The sequence below is a fragment of the Salmo salar genome, chromosome ssa29 (genome assembly GCF_905237065.1).
Source record: "Salmo salar chromosome ssa29, Ssal_v3.1, whole genome shotgun sequence".
NCBI classification, from domain to species: Eukaryota; Metazoa; Chordata; class Actinopteri; order Salmoniformes; family Salmonidae; genus Salmo; species Salmo salar.
Window position 1 is genome coordinate 3,115,190 of NC_059470.1, and position 14,398 is coordinate 3,129,587.

Here is a 14,398-nt window from a genome sequence, read left to right on the forward strand (position 1 = left end):
AGTTGGACCGCAGAGTGAAGGAAAAGCAGCCAATAAGTGCTCAGCATATGTGGGAACTCCTTCAAGACAGTTGGAAAAGCATTCCAGGTGAAGCTGGTTGAGGGAATGCAAAGTGTGCAAAGCTGTCAAGGCAAAGGGTGGCTACTTTGAAGAATTTAACACTTTTTTGGTTACTACATGATTCCATATGTGTTATTTCACAGTTTATGTTTCTCTATTATTCTACAATGTAGAAAATAGTAAAAATAAAGAAAAACCCTTGAATGAGTAGGTGTGTCCAAACTTTTGACTGGTACTGTATGTAATACAGTGTTTTCTGTTTTTAAGTATCAATTCTAACAGTAGTACAGTAACACAGCAAACAAAATGTGTAGGACAATAATACAAAACAAGTGATATGGAGCTAAAATGGATTTATAACTGATTTAGTTTTAAGTGGTTCATTGGTAGGTCATTCTGTTTCCCAGGAAAAAGAGAGTATCAGGAAGGGATGGTGTAGGTAGGCTGACTAATACCACTTCCTGTTTATGGTTCTCAGGGAATCATAACCTCGCCATAACAATTTCACAGTTAATCTTTTACTGGCTGAGTGAAAAATACCATCATGATGACATCATCCCACCTCGGTGTGTTGGCCCTAAAAAACAGTCCTTACCCTGATCATGACTCATCAATGGTGAGTAAAAACTTTTCATGAGCATAGGCTACGGCTGAGTTGCAAATGGCACGGCATCCTATTCCCTTTTGACAAGGACCCATACAGCTCTGATCAAAAGTAGTGCACTATATAGGGAATAGGGTGCCAATTTGGAAACATTGAACTACTTTTGAGTATTCAGCAATGAGACACAGAGAGAAAGAGAAAGTGTGGCAGGCAGCAGAATCATTAAGGAACTGATATATAATAGCTTTATGTACAGTTATGGGTTTTAACAAGGCATGCTCTATGCCAATCCACTTAATAGTTAAGCATAATGCAACAACAAGTCAATGGTGAGACAGGAGGCTGGGCGTTTAAACAGATTCCTACAGATCAATGGGTCTCTACAGTAAGTGCTGCCTCATGTCTTCTGGCTGGGTGACAGCAGCAGCAGCTCAGGTCTGTGCTCGGGGAGTGATGGATCTCACACATCTATCCATCATTATGGATTCATTACATGTCCTGGCTCTGACTTTACCACTGTATTAGAGTTTGCTGGCAGAATTCAGCACTTTCTGTATAATGTAGAGTAATTTATTAGGCCATTTTCCTCTGCTGTATAGCATTGTCAAAACATTTTGACACTAACACTTTTAGTCATTTCACATTTTGAAATGTTTGGCAGTATACTCTAGCATGAATACCCACTTAATATCCTTCTACTATTTCTCTCTACATCCCTGAGAGAGAAGGGAAGAGACAGAGAGCATGAGAGAGAGAATGATCGAGAAGAGAGGAGAGCTAGGCCTTCTCACTAGAGTCCTGTCCACCTTTCCCCCTATCCTCCTCCTCCCAGCACTGAAACAAAACAGTTCATCACAGGAGACACAGACAGTGGTGCCAAAATACCACCGCCTCCACCCAGAGCTACAGGAGAGAAACTCATTCAGCTGGGAGAGTTCCCAGCTCAATAGGTGGAGTTTAACCTTCTCAGTATGGCTGAGCTGCAGTGGAACAGAGCCAAAAGAATTGAAGCACTAAAGGGGCAATAGACAGACTCCTGAGTGTTGAGGCCTTGTTGTTTCACTCAAAACAAATAAGACACGGGTAGAATGAAAAATAGGAGGAATGATTACATCTCAGAACTTCCCATTCTTCCAGCACCTCCTCCCTCACTAAACCTGAGCCAAGTCAGTCATTGAGTAACAAGCAGCAACATACCAGGGAAGAGACTTAAGCAAGAGAACATGATTCTCAGTAATGCACCTGCAATATCGATCATGCTAGATTGTTTCCATGTAACAGGGTAATTTTCTCTAACCGGCAAACACATTCAAATACATGTAGTTAAGGCCATACACACACACAGCAGATGATTTCCTTGCAACTGACTGAATAAGAGCATCTGCTATGTAAATGACCAAAATGTAATGTAAATGTAAACTGCTGCTTTCTCTTTAGGGGTCTAAGCTGGGTTACTGTAAAGAACTTTGTGACTGTTGCTGTGAAAAGAGCTATACAAATACATTTAAATGACTGATTGATTGACGGATTGATTGATCCACTGATTAACAAACCTTGATGCCGTTGATCTGCAGTCTGGTCTTCTCCTGTGTCTCTGTTCCTGCAGGGCTGCTGGCTGTAGCTGTAGTGGTATAGGTGTAGGCCAACTGTGGGATGAGGATAGTCTGGTTGTTATTGGTGGTGAGCGCCCGAAGGCAGGGCACAGCCGTGCTGCCCTGATCAGTGATGGCATAGATGGTCCCGCTGGGCAGCTGAGTGGTCATGATGCTGATGGGGTTGGCACTTTGTTGGCCGGTGGTGTACAAGGACAAGGTTTGGCTAGTCACGTGGTGGCCTGCGGCGCCAGCAGAGAGCGGAAGTTCTTTCTTGGTTGTGCAAGTCTTCGTCAAGTTCAGAGGTTCGTCCTGATGGGAGTAAACAGTGGCTTGGTAAGAGGCCGCGGTGGCAGCGGTCTCCTCTCGGGTGGGCTTTGGTAGCGACAGGTCCAGGGGGACCTCCGTGCTGTCTGAGGAGGAGGGTTTGGCTGGGACAGGCCCCCCGGTGGTCAGGTTTAGTGGTGTAGGGGAGGACGGGCAGGGCCCAGAGCCGTTAACCTCAGCCGGAGTGGCCTCAGCTGGGCTGGACTGCATCAGGGTGGGGCTCTCTGTGTCCTGCTCTGATCTTACTTTAGGGGACACAACAATGGCCCCATGACACTCAGACAAGGGCCCTTCTTCCTCAGACGGAGGGGTCGGGGCCCCTAGTGAGACCTGACCGCTCTGCATCTTGTCAAACCACTTCTTGACTACGTCGGCAGGCAGGCTGATCGAGTCGGAGATCTTGCTGAGCTCCTCCTTGGTGGGCTCAACGTTTAAGGCAAAGTAGGCCTTGAGGAGGGACAGAAGGTTCTTGGGCTGGTCCCCAAACCCCTCAGACAATAATGAATCGATGGCAGACTTTGATTTGTCCCCATTGATCCTGAGGCCTGAGGCTTTCTTACAGTGCTTGAGTGTGTGGAGAGTGTCTAGACCATCGGGGCACTCGTTACAAAGCAGGCAGGTCTTAGTAGTCTCCTCTTCCATCTTCTCCTCTTTGCTCCTGGGGGGCTTGCTAACTGTCAGGTCCTCTGGGAGTTTCTGCTGGGTCTTGCTGGAGGGCTCTGTGGCAGCCTGGGCCTGGCCTGGTGTTGTAGCCAGGGTCTGGGGCTCCTTTTTCAGGTTCTGGGCGGTGAGCTGGGTCTGTGTCTGGCTGGGGTCCAGGCTGTAGTTGATGATGATCTTGGTGGCGTTGCCGTCCTGACCCATAATGGGCAGACTGATGGCTGAGATGAGCTGCTGGTGAGGAACACCTGTCGCCCCCATGCCAGTCCCCGCTGACTTAGCGTTGTTCTCCAACATCTGTCTGATTATGTTACTGTCCACCGCCACCTTCAAGATGAAGATGATAATGGTTTATGCATTGTTTAACAAATCATTGTACAAATAGCAACAACAAGCGCATTACAAGTATTTCATGAATTCTAAGTTGTATTGGTATTTTGGTATTTTATTATGATACCCATTAACTGTTGCAAAAGCAGCAGCTACTCTTCCTGGGGTCCACACAAAACATGAAACATGACATAATGCAATACATTAATAGACAAGAATAGCTCAAGGACAAAACTACATCAATTTAAAAAAGGCACACGTAGCCTACATATTAATACATACACACAAACTATCTAGGTCAAATAGGGGAGAGGGATTGTGCTGTGAGGTGTTGCTTTATCAGTTTTTTTAAACCAGGTTTGCTGTTCATTTGAGCAATATGATATGGAACGGAGTTCAATGCAATAATGGGTCTATATAATACTGTACGCTTTCTTGAAGTTGTTCTGCATTTGGGGACTGTGAAAAGACCCCTGGTGGCATGTCTAGTGGGGTAAGTGTGTGTATCAGGGCTGTGTGTAAGTTGACTATGCAAACAATTTGGGATTTTCAACACATTAATGTTTCTTATAAAAAGAAGTGATGCAGTCAGTCTCTCCTATACTTGAATTACAAATACATTACTAAATACAGAGTACTATTTTTAGTCCTAGTACAAATGTACAAATCACCTTCAAGACGTTCTGTAGGTCTGCCAGGTTGATGCTGATGGGAGAGACCAGGCCCATGGTGGGGAGCATCACCGCCTGCACCGCGCCCTGCAGAGGGGCAGCCGCACCCCCGTTGAACATCCCTCCTCCGTGACCGTTCACTCCTGTTGCCCCCGCTACTGGAGACACTACCATGGGCTTGTACTCGTAGTCCATTGGCTCGCTCTTGATCTGGTTGAGGGGTAGTTGTTCCTGCAAGGGTTTGTCTCGGATCTGGGTGCGTGTGGTGGAGGAGGGCGAGGCAGGCATGGCTGGGGATGGGCATTGGGAGGCCTTGGCGGGCAGGGGTCGGCCGTTGACTGCTGAGATCACGCCGATGCACTTCTTACTGCTGATGTGGGAGCTGTAGGAGCCGGAGTGGGAGAAACGCTTCTTACAGTTGGAGCACTCGTATGGCTTTTCTCCTGTAGGGACAGACACATATATGCACACACACAAGACCTCCATTAGGAGCAGAAGTAAATGAATAAACCTCCCAGGGAAAAAGGGTCTAATGCATTTCAAAAATGCTTAAACGCTGAGGTAATGGCACCATTGGGAAATACTCTTTAATTGTTGGCCGGTGCGCCAACACAAACACAATTATATCACATTAGGACAGAGCACAATGCTCTGAAACTCAATCAAGGACACATAAATACACAGAGTTACTAAACATAAATATTTGTTTGACGGAAACAGAAACATCTGGGCGGATGGCGTGGCCAATAGTAACTAACTTCTACAATTACCCCAACCCTTTTCCACATTAAAGAATACACACGCACATACACAAACAAACACAAACACACAAATACACAGGGCTGCCATGGTGACTGAGGGGTCCACTCACCGCTGTGGATTCGTAGGTGCTCCTTCAGGTGGTGCTTGTACTTAAATGCTTTTTCACATTCAGTGCACTTGAATTTTCGGTTGCCCCCCGACTGTGTCATGTGCCTCTGTCAGACAAAGGAAGAAAGGGGGGAGGGGATGGTCAGTCACACAAAAATTCACTTTGTACTAGTAAAAATGTATGCAAGAGTAACATTAGACAATGCCATTGGCCCCAAAAAATCCAATCCTTGCATATGAAATGGTCAAAATGTCTATAAAAAATTATTATGTTATGAGGGAATACTGATCAACACCTACTTTCCCACTCCCTGGGTTTTGGACACAAATTTCACATCACATGACCTTTTATCTACAATCTTCATACACTACGCGGTGCTGCACGTAGTAGTTGACAAACAGCAGATATTTTTGTGTATCTATCTAGTGTTATGTTATGTATAGGTACCTGGTCTCTGCCAGCTTTGTGGGCACTCATGTGTCTCTCCAGCTGAGTGCGGTAGGCGAAGGTGTAGCTGCACTGGGAGCAGCTGAAGTTGTCCTCGCTCTTCTCGTGGCGCAGCTTGATGTGCTCCTTCAGGGACGTGTAGCGCTTGTAGCCGCGGGCACAGTAAGGACAGGTGAGGAGCTGTGAGAACGCATCCGGAGTGCCTGGTAGGGGGAGAGAGAGCGAGAGGAAGGGAGCACGAAAGCGAGCGAGCGAGCGTGTGTGTGTGAGTGAGTGAGTGAAAGAGAGGGGGGAGTGGGAGTGTGTGTGTGGGGTATGGAAAGGGGGCTAGTCTGTAGAGTAACCAGAGGGTCAATAGATAGTAAGGGTCATTTGATTATGATGATTGTTAGACACAGGCGCTCTGGACTGTTTTGTTTTACCTATTTCACCAGGTACTAAGCAATCCTCTTAAGACTTACAGTTTCCACACTAACTACATGACAGATGCAACATACTCTCATTTGCATTCAAGAGAGCTGGATACTGTAGATACTGTTGGTAATTCATTAATAACATAATAGGTGTTGTAAATGTGCAATCAATGAGTAATGTCTTTAAAATATTGGAATTCTAAGCCTATATCTTTCTCTAAAAAAACACCCACTGGTTTCAATAAACATTCAATAAAAGACTGCTGGAAACACGGTAGAACACGGTGAGAAGACATAATGCACACCTAGCTCCAGTTCCCCAGGGTTGTTTTCTGCTCCAGTGGGTCCCACACAGGTAAAGTATTACCTGTTAACAGGTGATGTATTAAGCCTCCCTACTGGCCACACATAATGTCTCTCACACACACACACACATACACATTATCACCCAGGTACTAGTGAATCATCACTGACACAGGTGTGAGACATTTGCTCAGGTGTTGCTGTTTTCAAACTCTCTGGGGATGACAGGTAACAGCCAAAAGCTCTTAGGCCATAAAAGCCCAGTCTGTGTTCATTCACAGCTGTGTGTGTGCCTATGTGTGTGTTTGTGTTAATGTGGGGGGAGTTAACACCTTTAGCGGGAGAGACGGAAGCCAGAACAAGAAATCAAGGTGTTGCCTGGATACATAACACCTGTAGGGGATGGGGGGGGTGTCAAGGTACAAAGTATGTTTTGTGGGATGTGTGCTACCCCTGCTCTGCGCTGAGCTTGACTCAGAGAGTGGAATCTATGGCCAATCAGTGACACTATTTAATGAAAACTGGTACTTTGAACCAGTACAAAGCAGAGGAGCGATGAGGTGAGGTGTGTGTGTGTGTATGTTGTGTGTGTGTGAGAAAGGTGTGCAGGTGAGGTGTGCGTGTGTCTTTGTACCATTCTCGTCATGTCCGCTGGCCTCAGGCGTCCCCTGGCGGGGCTCGTCCTCAGGGGCTTCTGGGTAAATGATGGTCGTGTCTCCCTGCTGCAGTATCTCCTCCACCAGAGCATCTGTACTGCCGTCATCCTCCCCATCAGAACCACACTCCTCCCTCACTGAAACACAGGGACAGGCAACTATTTGGACAAGAACATGAGGAAAGGGACATCAAAGATCCTCTCCATTGTTATAAAAGATCACAATTGTAATACATTATAACTGTGACCTACAACTAGGTGAGTTAGAACATCTAATGTATCACTAGAATCAACCAATCCCAATGCAATAGACTTCACAAACATAAACGCGTCTCTGCCTCCTTTAACCCCAGGCCAGATCAACCTCGTCTCTGGATAAGAAAGAACAACCTGGCCACTGTGGGAACTGATATCCTAATACACCAGTAAATGAGATCCGTTATCAGGGAGCATATTCTCTCCTCCGCATCACATTTGCTGCCGTTGCGCCACTAATGAGGGCTAATTAAGGAGCTAAATAAGGCTGTAGGAAACAGCATAACTCGAGGACACATTTAGGAACTGGAATGCTTCCGTCTCTCTGCTCGGCTTCACTTCCTGAAGCACGTACACAACAGGGTATAGCGTGTCAGCAGTTAAAACAATAAAGAAATACACCTAGTTATTATCATTATTACTAACCCTTATTTTACCAGGTAGATTGACAGAGTAAGAACACATTCACTTTGACAGGAGGTGAGAAAGTATGATTATAAAACACCTAACGGCACTGTTTACCTCCCTAAAGAGAGACAACTTTTATTTATTGAGCAGATGTATCAGGCTGGGGGAATTTTAATTATCCTGTTAGTTTCTTTAGTGTCATGGTTTTTCTGTGCGTCTAAAGGGCTGTGATAGTGAGACCCAGCTGTGTGTTGCTGTGTCAGAGGGGAGCTTGTACGCTCCGTGACTCAGCCAGACAGGCCCAGTAAATTCCAAAAGCCCTCCTACTTAACAGGGCCCAGCCCTTGGCTGGCTCTCTCCTAGCTCTCTCCTAGCTCTCTCCTGTGCACTATAACAGCGATGAGACAAGGTGAGAAATGGACGGTTCCACTACACGGAACACACATCCTTACGCCAACCACACGGTACACACACACAGTTACTGGTTACCATGGTTATTAAACACATTCAGCCGAACCTCCTCCATCCCGCTGCCTCACAGCAAAAAAAGGAGAGGGAGGAGAAGGAGAGCGAGTGAAAGTGAGTGTGAAAGAGAGAGTGAAAAAAATCCAGTGGCCAACACAGTGTATGTAAGAAAGAGAACCAGAGAAAGACAGCGAGAGATACAGAGAGAGAGAGAGAGAAAGAGAGATGTAATCACCAGGTGCTGAGAAAGTCTGACTGAAGGATTATATCCATCCTCAGTATAGGATGGAGGGGGAGAAACAGATGAGTGCCTCTTAACCCTCACATTAATCCACAGCGTTACTTCCCATGACCTCAATGGATCCCTCACTCTCTCTCTCAACCATTCAGAAATGTCTTACATTTTTCACCGTTGAGCTAGATTTGTAAGATGACATTTTTCTTGCAGTTCAACGTTCTTTTAATAACATTAAGCAGCTAAATAACAACCTATTTCAACAGTCACACATGTTGCTGTTTTCTGTATCTACAGTCCACTACCCTGGCCTGAACTTACCTGATCCCTGCCTCACTCAGGGTCTCAGAATGATGTAACAGCCTACATCTCCAACACACACACCAACCCGGGAGACTGAATGTAGAGTGTGTGTGTGAGATAGGGTCGCTCTGGCGGTCGGCGCTGGCGGTCGGCACTGAGGTGTTACAGGTTGTTACGGTTACGGCCCCATTCACCGTCTCTCTCAGACCTCTGCTACAGTAAATAAGAGCTGAAGGCCACAAGGGTCAAAGCCAGTCAGGCAGTCTATGAAAAGTCAGTTTATCAGCATGTTTCAACATGGCCAAACATGACACATGGACGTGAACTCACTGAAACATGAGTGGAAAACTTGGACAGGTTCTGGAGTTATCTGACTTGACCCTAAAGAAAACATTTATTTTGTAATTGTCTGTGGCAGGGCTTGCAAACTATTACAGACTACAAAGGGAAACCCAGCCGCGAGCTGCCCAATGACGCGAGCCTACCAGACGAGCTAAATGCCTTTTATGCTCACTTGAGGCAAGCAACACTGAAGCATGCATGAGAGCACCAGCTGTTCCGGATGACTGTGTGATCACGCTCTCCATAGTTGATGTGAGCAAGACCTATAAACAGGTCAACATTCACAAGGCCGCGGGGCCAGACAGATTACCATGACGTGTACTCAGAGCATGCGCTGACCAACTGGCAAGTATCTTCACTGACCTTTTCAACCTCTCCCTGACTGAGTCTTTATTACCTACATGTTTCAAATAGACCACGTTAGTCCCTGTGCCCAAGAAAGTGAAGGAAACCTGCCTAAAAGACTACCACCCTGTAGCACTCACATTGGTAGCCATGACTTACATCAACACCCTCATCCTGGAAACCCTAGACCCACTCCAATTCGCATACTGCCCCAACAGATCCACAGATGACCCAATCTCAATCGCACGCCACACTGCCCTTTTCCACCTGGAGAAAAGGAACACCTATGTTAGAATGCTGTTCATTGACTACAGCTCAGCATTCAACACCATAGTGCCCACAAAGCTCATCACTAAGCTAAGGACCCTGGGACTAAACACCTCCCTCTGCAACTGGTAGGCAACAACACATCTTCCATGCTGATCCTCAACACTGGGGCTCAGGGGTGCATGCTTAGTCCCCTCCTGTACTCCCTGTTCACCCACGACTGCGTGGCCAAGCATGATTCCAACACCATCATTAAGTTTGTTGACGACACAACAGTGGTAGGCCTGATCATCGACAACGATGAGACAGCCTATAGGGAGGAGGTTAGAGACCTGGCAGTGTGGTTCCAGGACAACAACATCTCCCTCAATGTGAGCTTCCTGCCATCCAGGACCTATATACTAGGTGTGTCAGAGGAATGGCCCAAAAATTGTCAAAGACTCCAGTCACCCAAGTCATAGACTATTCTCTCTGCTACCGCACGGCAAGTGGTACCGGAGTGCCAAGTCTAGGTCTAAAAGGCTCCTTAACAGCTTCTACCCCCAAGCCATAAGACTGCTGAACAATTAATAAAATGGCCACACGGACTATTTACATTGACACACACCCCCCCACACACACTTTGTTTTTACACTGCTGCTACTCTCTGTTTATTATCTATGCATAATCACTTTACCTACATGTACAAATTACCTCGGCTAACCTGTACCCCCGCACATTGACTCCGTACCGGTACCCCCTGTATATAGCCTCGCTATTGTTATTTTATTGTGTTAATTTTCATTTTGTAATTTAGTTTATTTAATAAATATTTTCTTACCTCTATTTCTTGAACTGCATTGTTGGTTAAGGGCTTGTAAGTAAGCATTTCACAGTAAGGTCTGCTGCACCTGTTGTATTCGGCGCATGTGACAAATAACATTTGATCCACTGGATATCATAAGGTGAATGCACCAATTTGTAAGTCGCTCTGAATAAGAGCGTCTGCTAAATGACGTAAATGTAAAATTTGAGTCGGTATTAAAACGTCCCCACCGCGGGGGAATTCTCATGTTGCTTATGAGTGCATTTCACACTACTTTTGGATTTTAATTGGATTGTAAGGCTCGTATGAATCTCCTGCTTAATAATATAATGTTTGTATCATCGTTGCCAAACAACTGCATTATACTTAAAAAACACTTCAACCAGTATAAATGCCCTTTGGCTAACTTCGCTACAGCCTATGTCAATGAGCATTAGCATACTAGCTAACAACTACTGCATCCAAAATAGGTATTTTGCAAAAATACCAACAAAATATAATCTTAGCGACTGTTCAAGCAATAATCAAATAAACATTGTAATCATATGAGAACCCCAAAAAGCATATGAGAACCCTAAGCGTATGTTTAGAAGTAATAACTATGTACATCTATGCTATGCTGTATGAGTGCAGATCGGGAACGGCAGCTGTTTTCCCCCATGGTGGCCGTTGTTCAGGGACTACTTGTTTATGACGTGAATAGCGACCTTGATCCTTGATATAAAAATCCTCTTTCCTTGTTGTGCTTAAATAAAGACTTCAATTCTAGCTTACGCTAGAAGGCCAGAATCATCAGAACACCCACACACTCTCTCTGTAACCTGATACAGAGGGGTCCCATGAGCCTAACTATACATGACGACCACATCAGCATATCCTGTCCTGGGTGAGCTGGACTCACCTTTGACCCCTACTTCCTGTGGCCGTGCATCCTGCCCCTACTAGGTGTCTTCTATCGGGGAAGGAGAGGGGTAGCCAGCATGTCTCTGAGATAAGCAGTGAGTGATAGACACAGGCTGTTAAAATAATCTTGAAACAACAGGATGCAAGCCAGTGGGATCTGGGATGAATGTGAGGTTTATCTTATCTATGCTCGGGATGATTTACTTAACTTGAGTTCAGTATTATCACAGAGTCAGTCCCTGAGTATCCACCACACAACTTTCCCAGTGCTCTATCCCTCTGTCGGTTTCCCTTTCCTTTCCTGTTCTTCCATGTTGTCTTACTGACTGAGAATATCATGACTTAAGCCCTACAGGAATTTATTATGTGCTCCCCAATGCCCATGACTCCTGCTGTAGCTATTATCCTGAGTTAGGGCATTCAAATGTTTTATTGAGACTCATCTTCAGGGGAAACGCATGGCCCATTGCAGACGAGCTATTAGGTGAATGGCAGTGACCAGACAGAAGGAATTTACTCAAACGAAATCATCATTCTGTGAATCGACCATATGACGTGAGCACATGCCTTGCCTAATAACACACTAATCTTACAGAGTGGAAAGAACTCTGTATATTTCCTTAAGACAGGTCAGTTAAACCTGGGTTTCATGAGATCATTGTATTAGTTACCTCCACTGACTATATATTAGTGGCTACCTCCTAGTATTAAACCACACATTCTCCTTTCCTCTCCTCCCTACCCGTTCACGCTGAACTGAACAGAGAATACAGTCATTAACGAATCAGTAATGGAACAAATCCCACCTCAATACATTTTTTCACCTCTCCTTGGTACATAGAATCATCCGGCCTCTTCACTGAAGTGGTGGGTAAGGCAATGCTTTACTCCAAGGGCTGTGGCTTTACTACAGTGGATATTCATTTAGAACTAAATGAGTAATGACAGTGAGCAGGGGGCCAGTGATACCATATGATCAGGAGGAATGATTCAGGAAGAGAGGGGGAAAACGGAGGGAGGGAGCGAGGGACTGCAGCAGAGTGAAAACCACGTCAATGCTTTAATTTGAGCGAGCGCCACAAGCAGCCAGGGTAAGGGAAAGATTAGTGGGTGGCTGCAGCTTTCAATGGTTACGCCGACCTAGAGTACCGACAACTGTTTTCCAGAGAGAAAAGCAATGGGGACAGAGAGAGAGAGAAGGAGGATGAGTGTGGAGGTGTGTTTGTTTTAAAAGGAAAAGGGCTGAGACTTGCATTATGTTTCATCAGTTTATTCCCACAGAGCTGGCGTTTATTAGAGAGAGAAAGAAAAAGAGAGAGTCAGAGGGACAAGGAGAGAGAGTGGAGGACGAGGAGCAGGGAAAGAGAGAGAGAGAGAATTAGGAGGGAGGAAGGGAGAAGGAATGTGCCTGATCAGGCATGGATCTGGCCAGCAGCCAGCTTTCTAAAACCTTAACTCATGCTTTTGAAGTGTTTAATGTTCTCAGCGACCAATGACATTCTTCCCCAACTTCCCCTTTAAGAGGGAGCATGCAGATGGACAGGGGTGGATATGGCATAATAGTGATGTCAATGACAGCAGGATCTGTCTGGAGAGTAGGCTACAGTATGTCAGTCAGGTGTGAGACAGCTGTTGAGAGCTTGAAACTGTCTGCATCACAGGCAGTCCACAAAAATAAATGCTCAAATCTGTTCTGTATTGGCAGCTATACTGATTACCAAACTCATCTATCTAACCATGAAGAACATTCTGTTCTATAAGTCTGTTTACATACATAGTCACCATAATCTAAACACAACTCTGTCACATCACACTGTGTCAAATAACCTGTCCCTTCCATGTCATCCACTAGCTAACATACTTAGTAAACGTCATCCACTGCAAATACCATAGCTAAGACACTGGGCAATCTGAACCAGCTCCATACAATATAATCAACGATCCAAATCAAAAACAGCCCTGCAAATGACCTGTTACATTGCATGTACAATGCATTCAGAATGTATACATTTTTCCACATTTTGTTACGTTACAACCTTACTCTAAAATTGATTAAATAAAAAAATGTCCTCAATCTACACACAATATCCCATTATGAACAAAGCGAAAACGGGTTTTTAGAAATTGTATTAATACATTTTTAGAAATGTATTGAAAATAAAAAACAGAAATACCTTATTTACATAAGTATTCAGACCTTTTGCTATGACACTCAAAATTGAGCTCAGGTGCATCCTGTTTCCATTGATCACCATTGAGATGTTTCTACAACTTGGAGTCCATCTGTGGTAAATTCAATTGATTGGACATGATTTGGAAAGGCACACACCTGTCTATATAAAGGTCCCACAGTTGACAGTGCATGTGAGAGCAAAAACCAAGCCATGAGGTCGAAGGATATGTTCGTAGAGCTCCGAGACAGGACTGCGGCGAGGCACAGATCTGGGGAAGGGTACCAAAATATTTCTGCAGCATTGAAGGTCCCCAAGAACCCAGTGGCCTCCATCATTCTTAAATGGAAGAAGTTTGGAACCACCAAGACTCTTCCTAGAGCTGGCTGCCTGGCCAAACTGAACAATAGGGGGAGAAGGGCCCTGGTCAGGGAGGTGACCAACTACCCGATGGTCACTCTGACAGAGCTCCAGAGTTACTCTGTGGAGATGGTTGTCCTTCTGGAAGGTTCTCCCATCTCTGCAGCACTCCACCAATCAGGACTTTATGGTTGAGTGGCCAGACGGAAGCCACTCCTCGGTAAAAGGCACATAACAGCCCGCTTGGAGTTTGCCAAAAGGCACCTGAAGGACTCTCAGACCATGACAAACAAGATTCTCTGGTCTGATGAAACCAAGATTAAACTCTTTGGCCTGAATGCCAAGTGTCACGTCTTGAGGAAACATGGCACCAACCCTACAATGAAGCATCGTGGTGGCAGCATCATGCCTTGGGGATGTTTTTCAGTGGCAGGGACTGGGAGACTAGTCAGGATCGTGGGAAAGATGAACAAGCAAAGTACAGAGAGATCCTTGATGAAAACCTGCTCCAGAGTGCTCAGGACCTCAGACTGGGGCAACGGTTCACCTTCCAAAAGAACAACGACCCTAAGCACACAGCCAAGTCAATGAAAGTCCTCTCTGAAA

At 45.4% G+C, this 14,398-nt stretch overlaps 1 protein-coding gene across 3 annotated transcripts in view; it reads right to left on the reverse strand.

Annotated features, from left to right (window-relative positions):
* Positions 1 to 14,398, reverse strand: part of LOC106590043 (zinc finger E-box-binding homeobox 1) — an 86,444-nt gene that overhangs the window by 10,666 nt on the left and 61,380 nt on the right. For all 3 annotated transcript variants that reach the window (XM_014180546.2, XM_014180545.2, XM_045710992.1), the window contains exons 3-7: positions 6,913 to 7,071; positions 5,563 to 5,765; positions 5,116 to 5,221; positions 4,245 to 4,687; positions 2,218 to 3,570 (exon numbers count right to left, since the gene is read on the reverse strand). In XM_014180546.2, the coding sequence (XP_014036021.2) occupies positions 2,218 to 3,570; positions 4,245 to 4,687; positions 5,116 to 5,221; positions 5,563 to 5,765; positions 6,913 to 7,071 (2,264 nt within the window). The remainder of the gene's footprint in view (positions 1 to 2,217; positions 3,571 to 4,244; positions 4,688 to 5,115; positions 5,222 to 5,562; positions 5,766 to 6,912; positions 7,072 to 14,398) is intronic.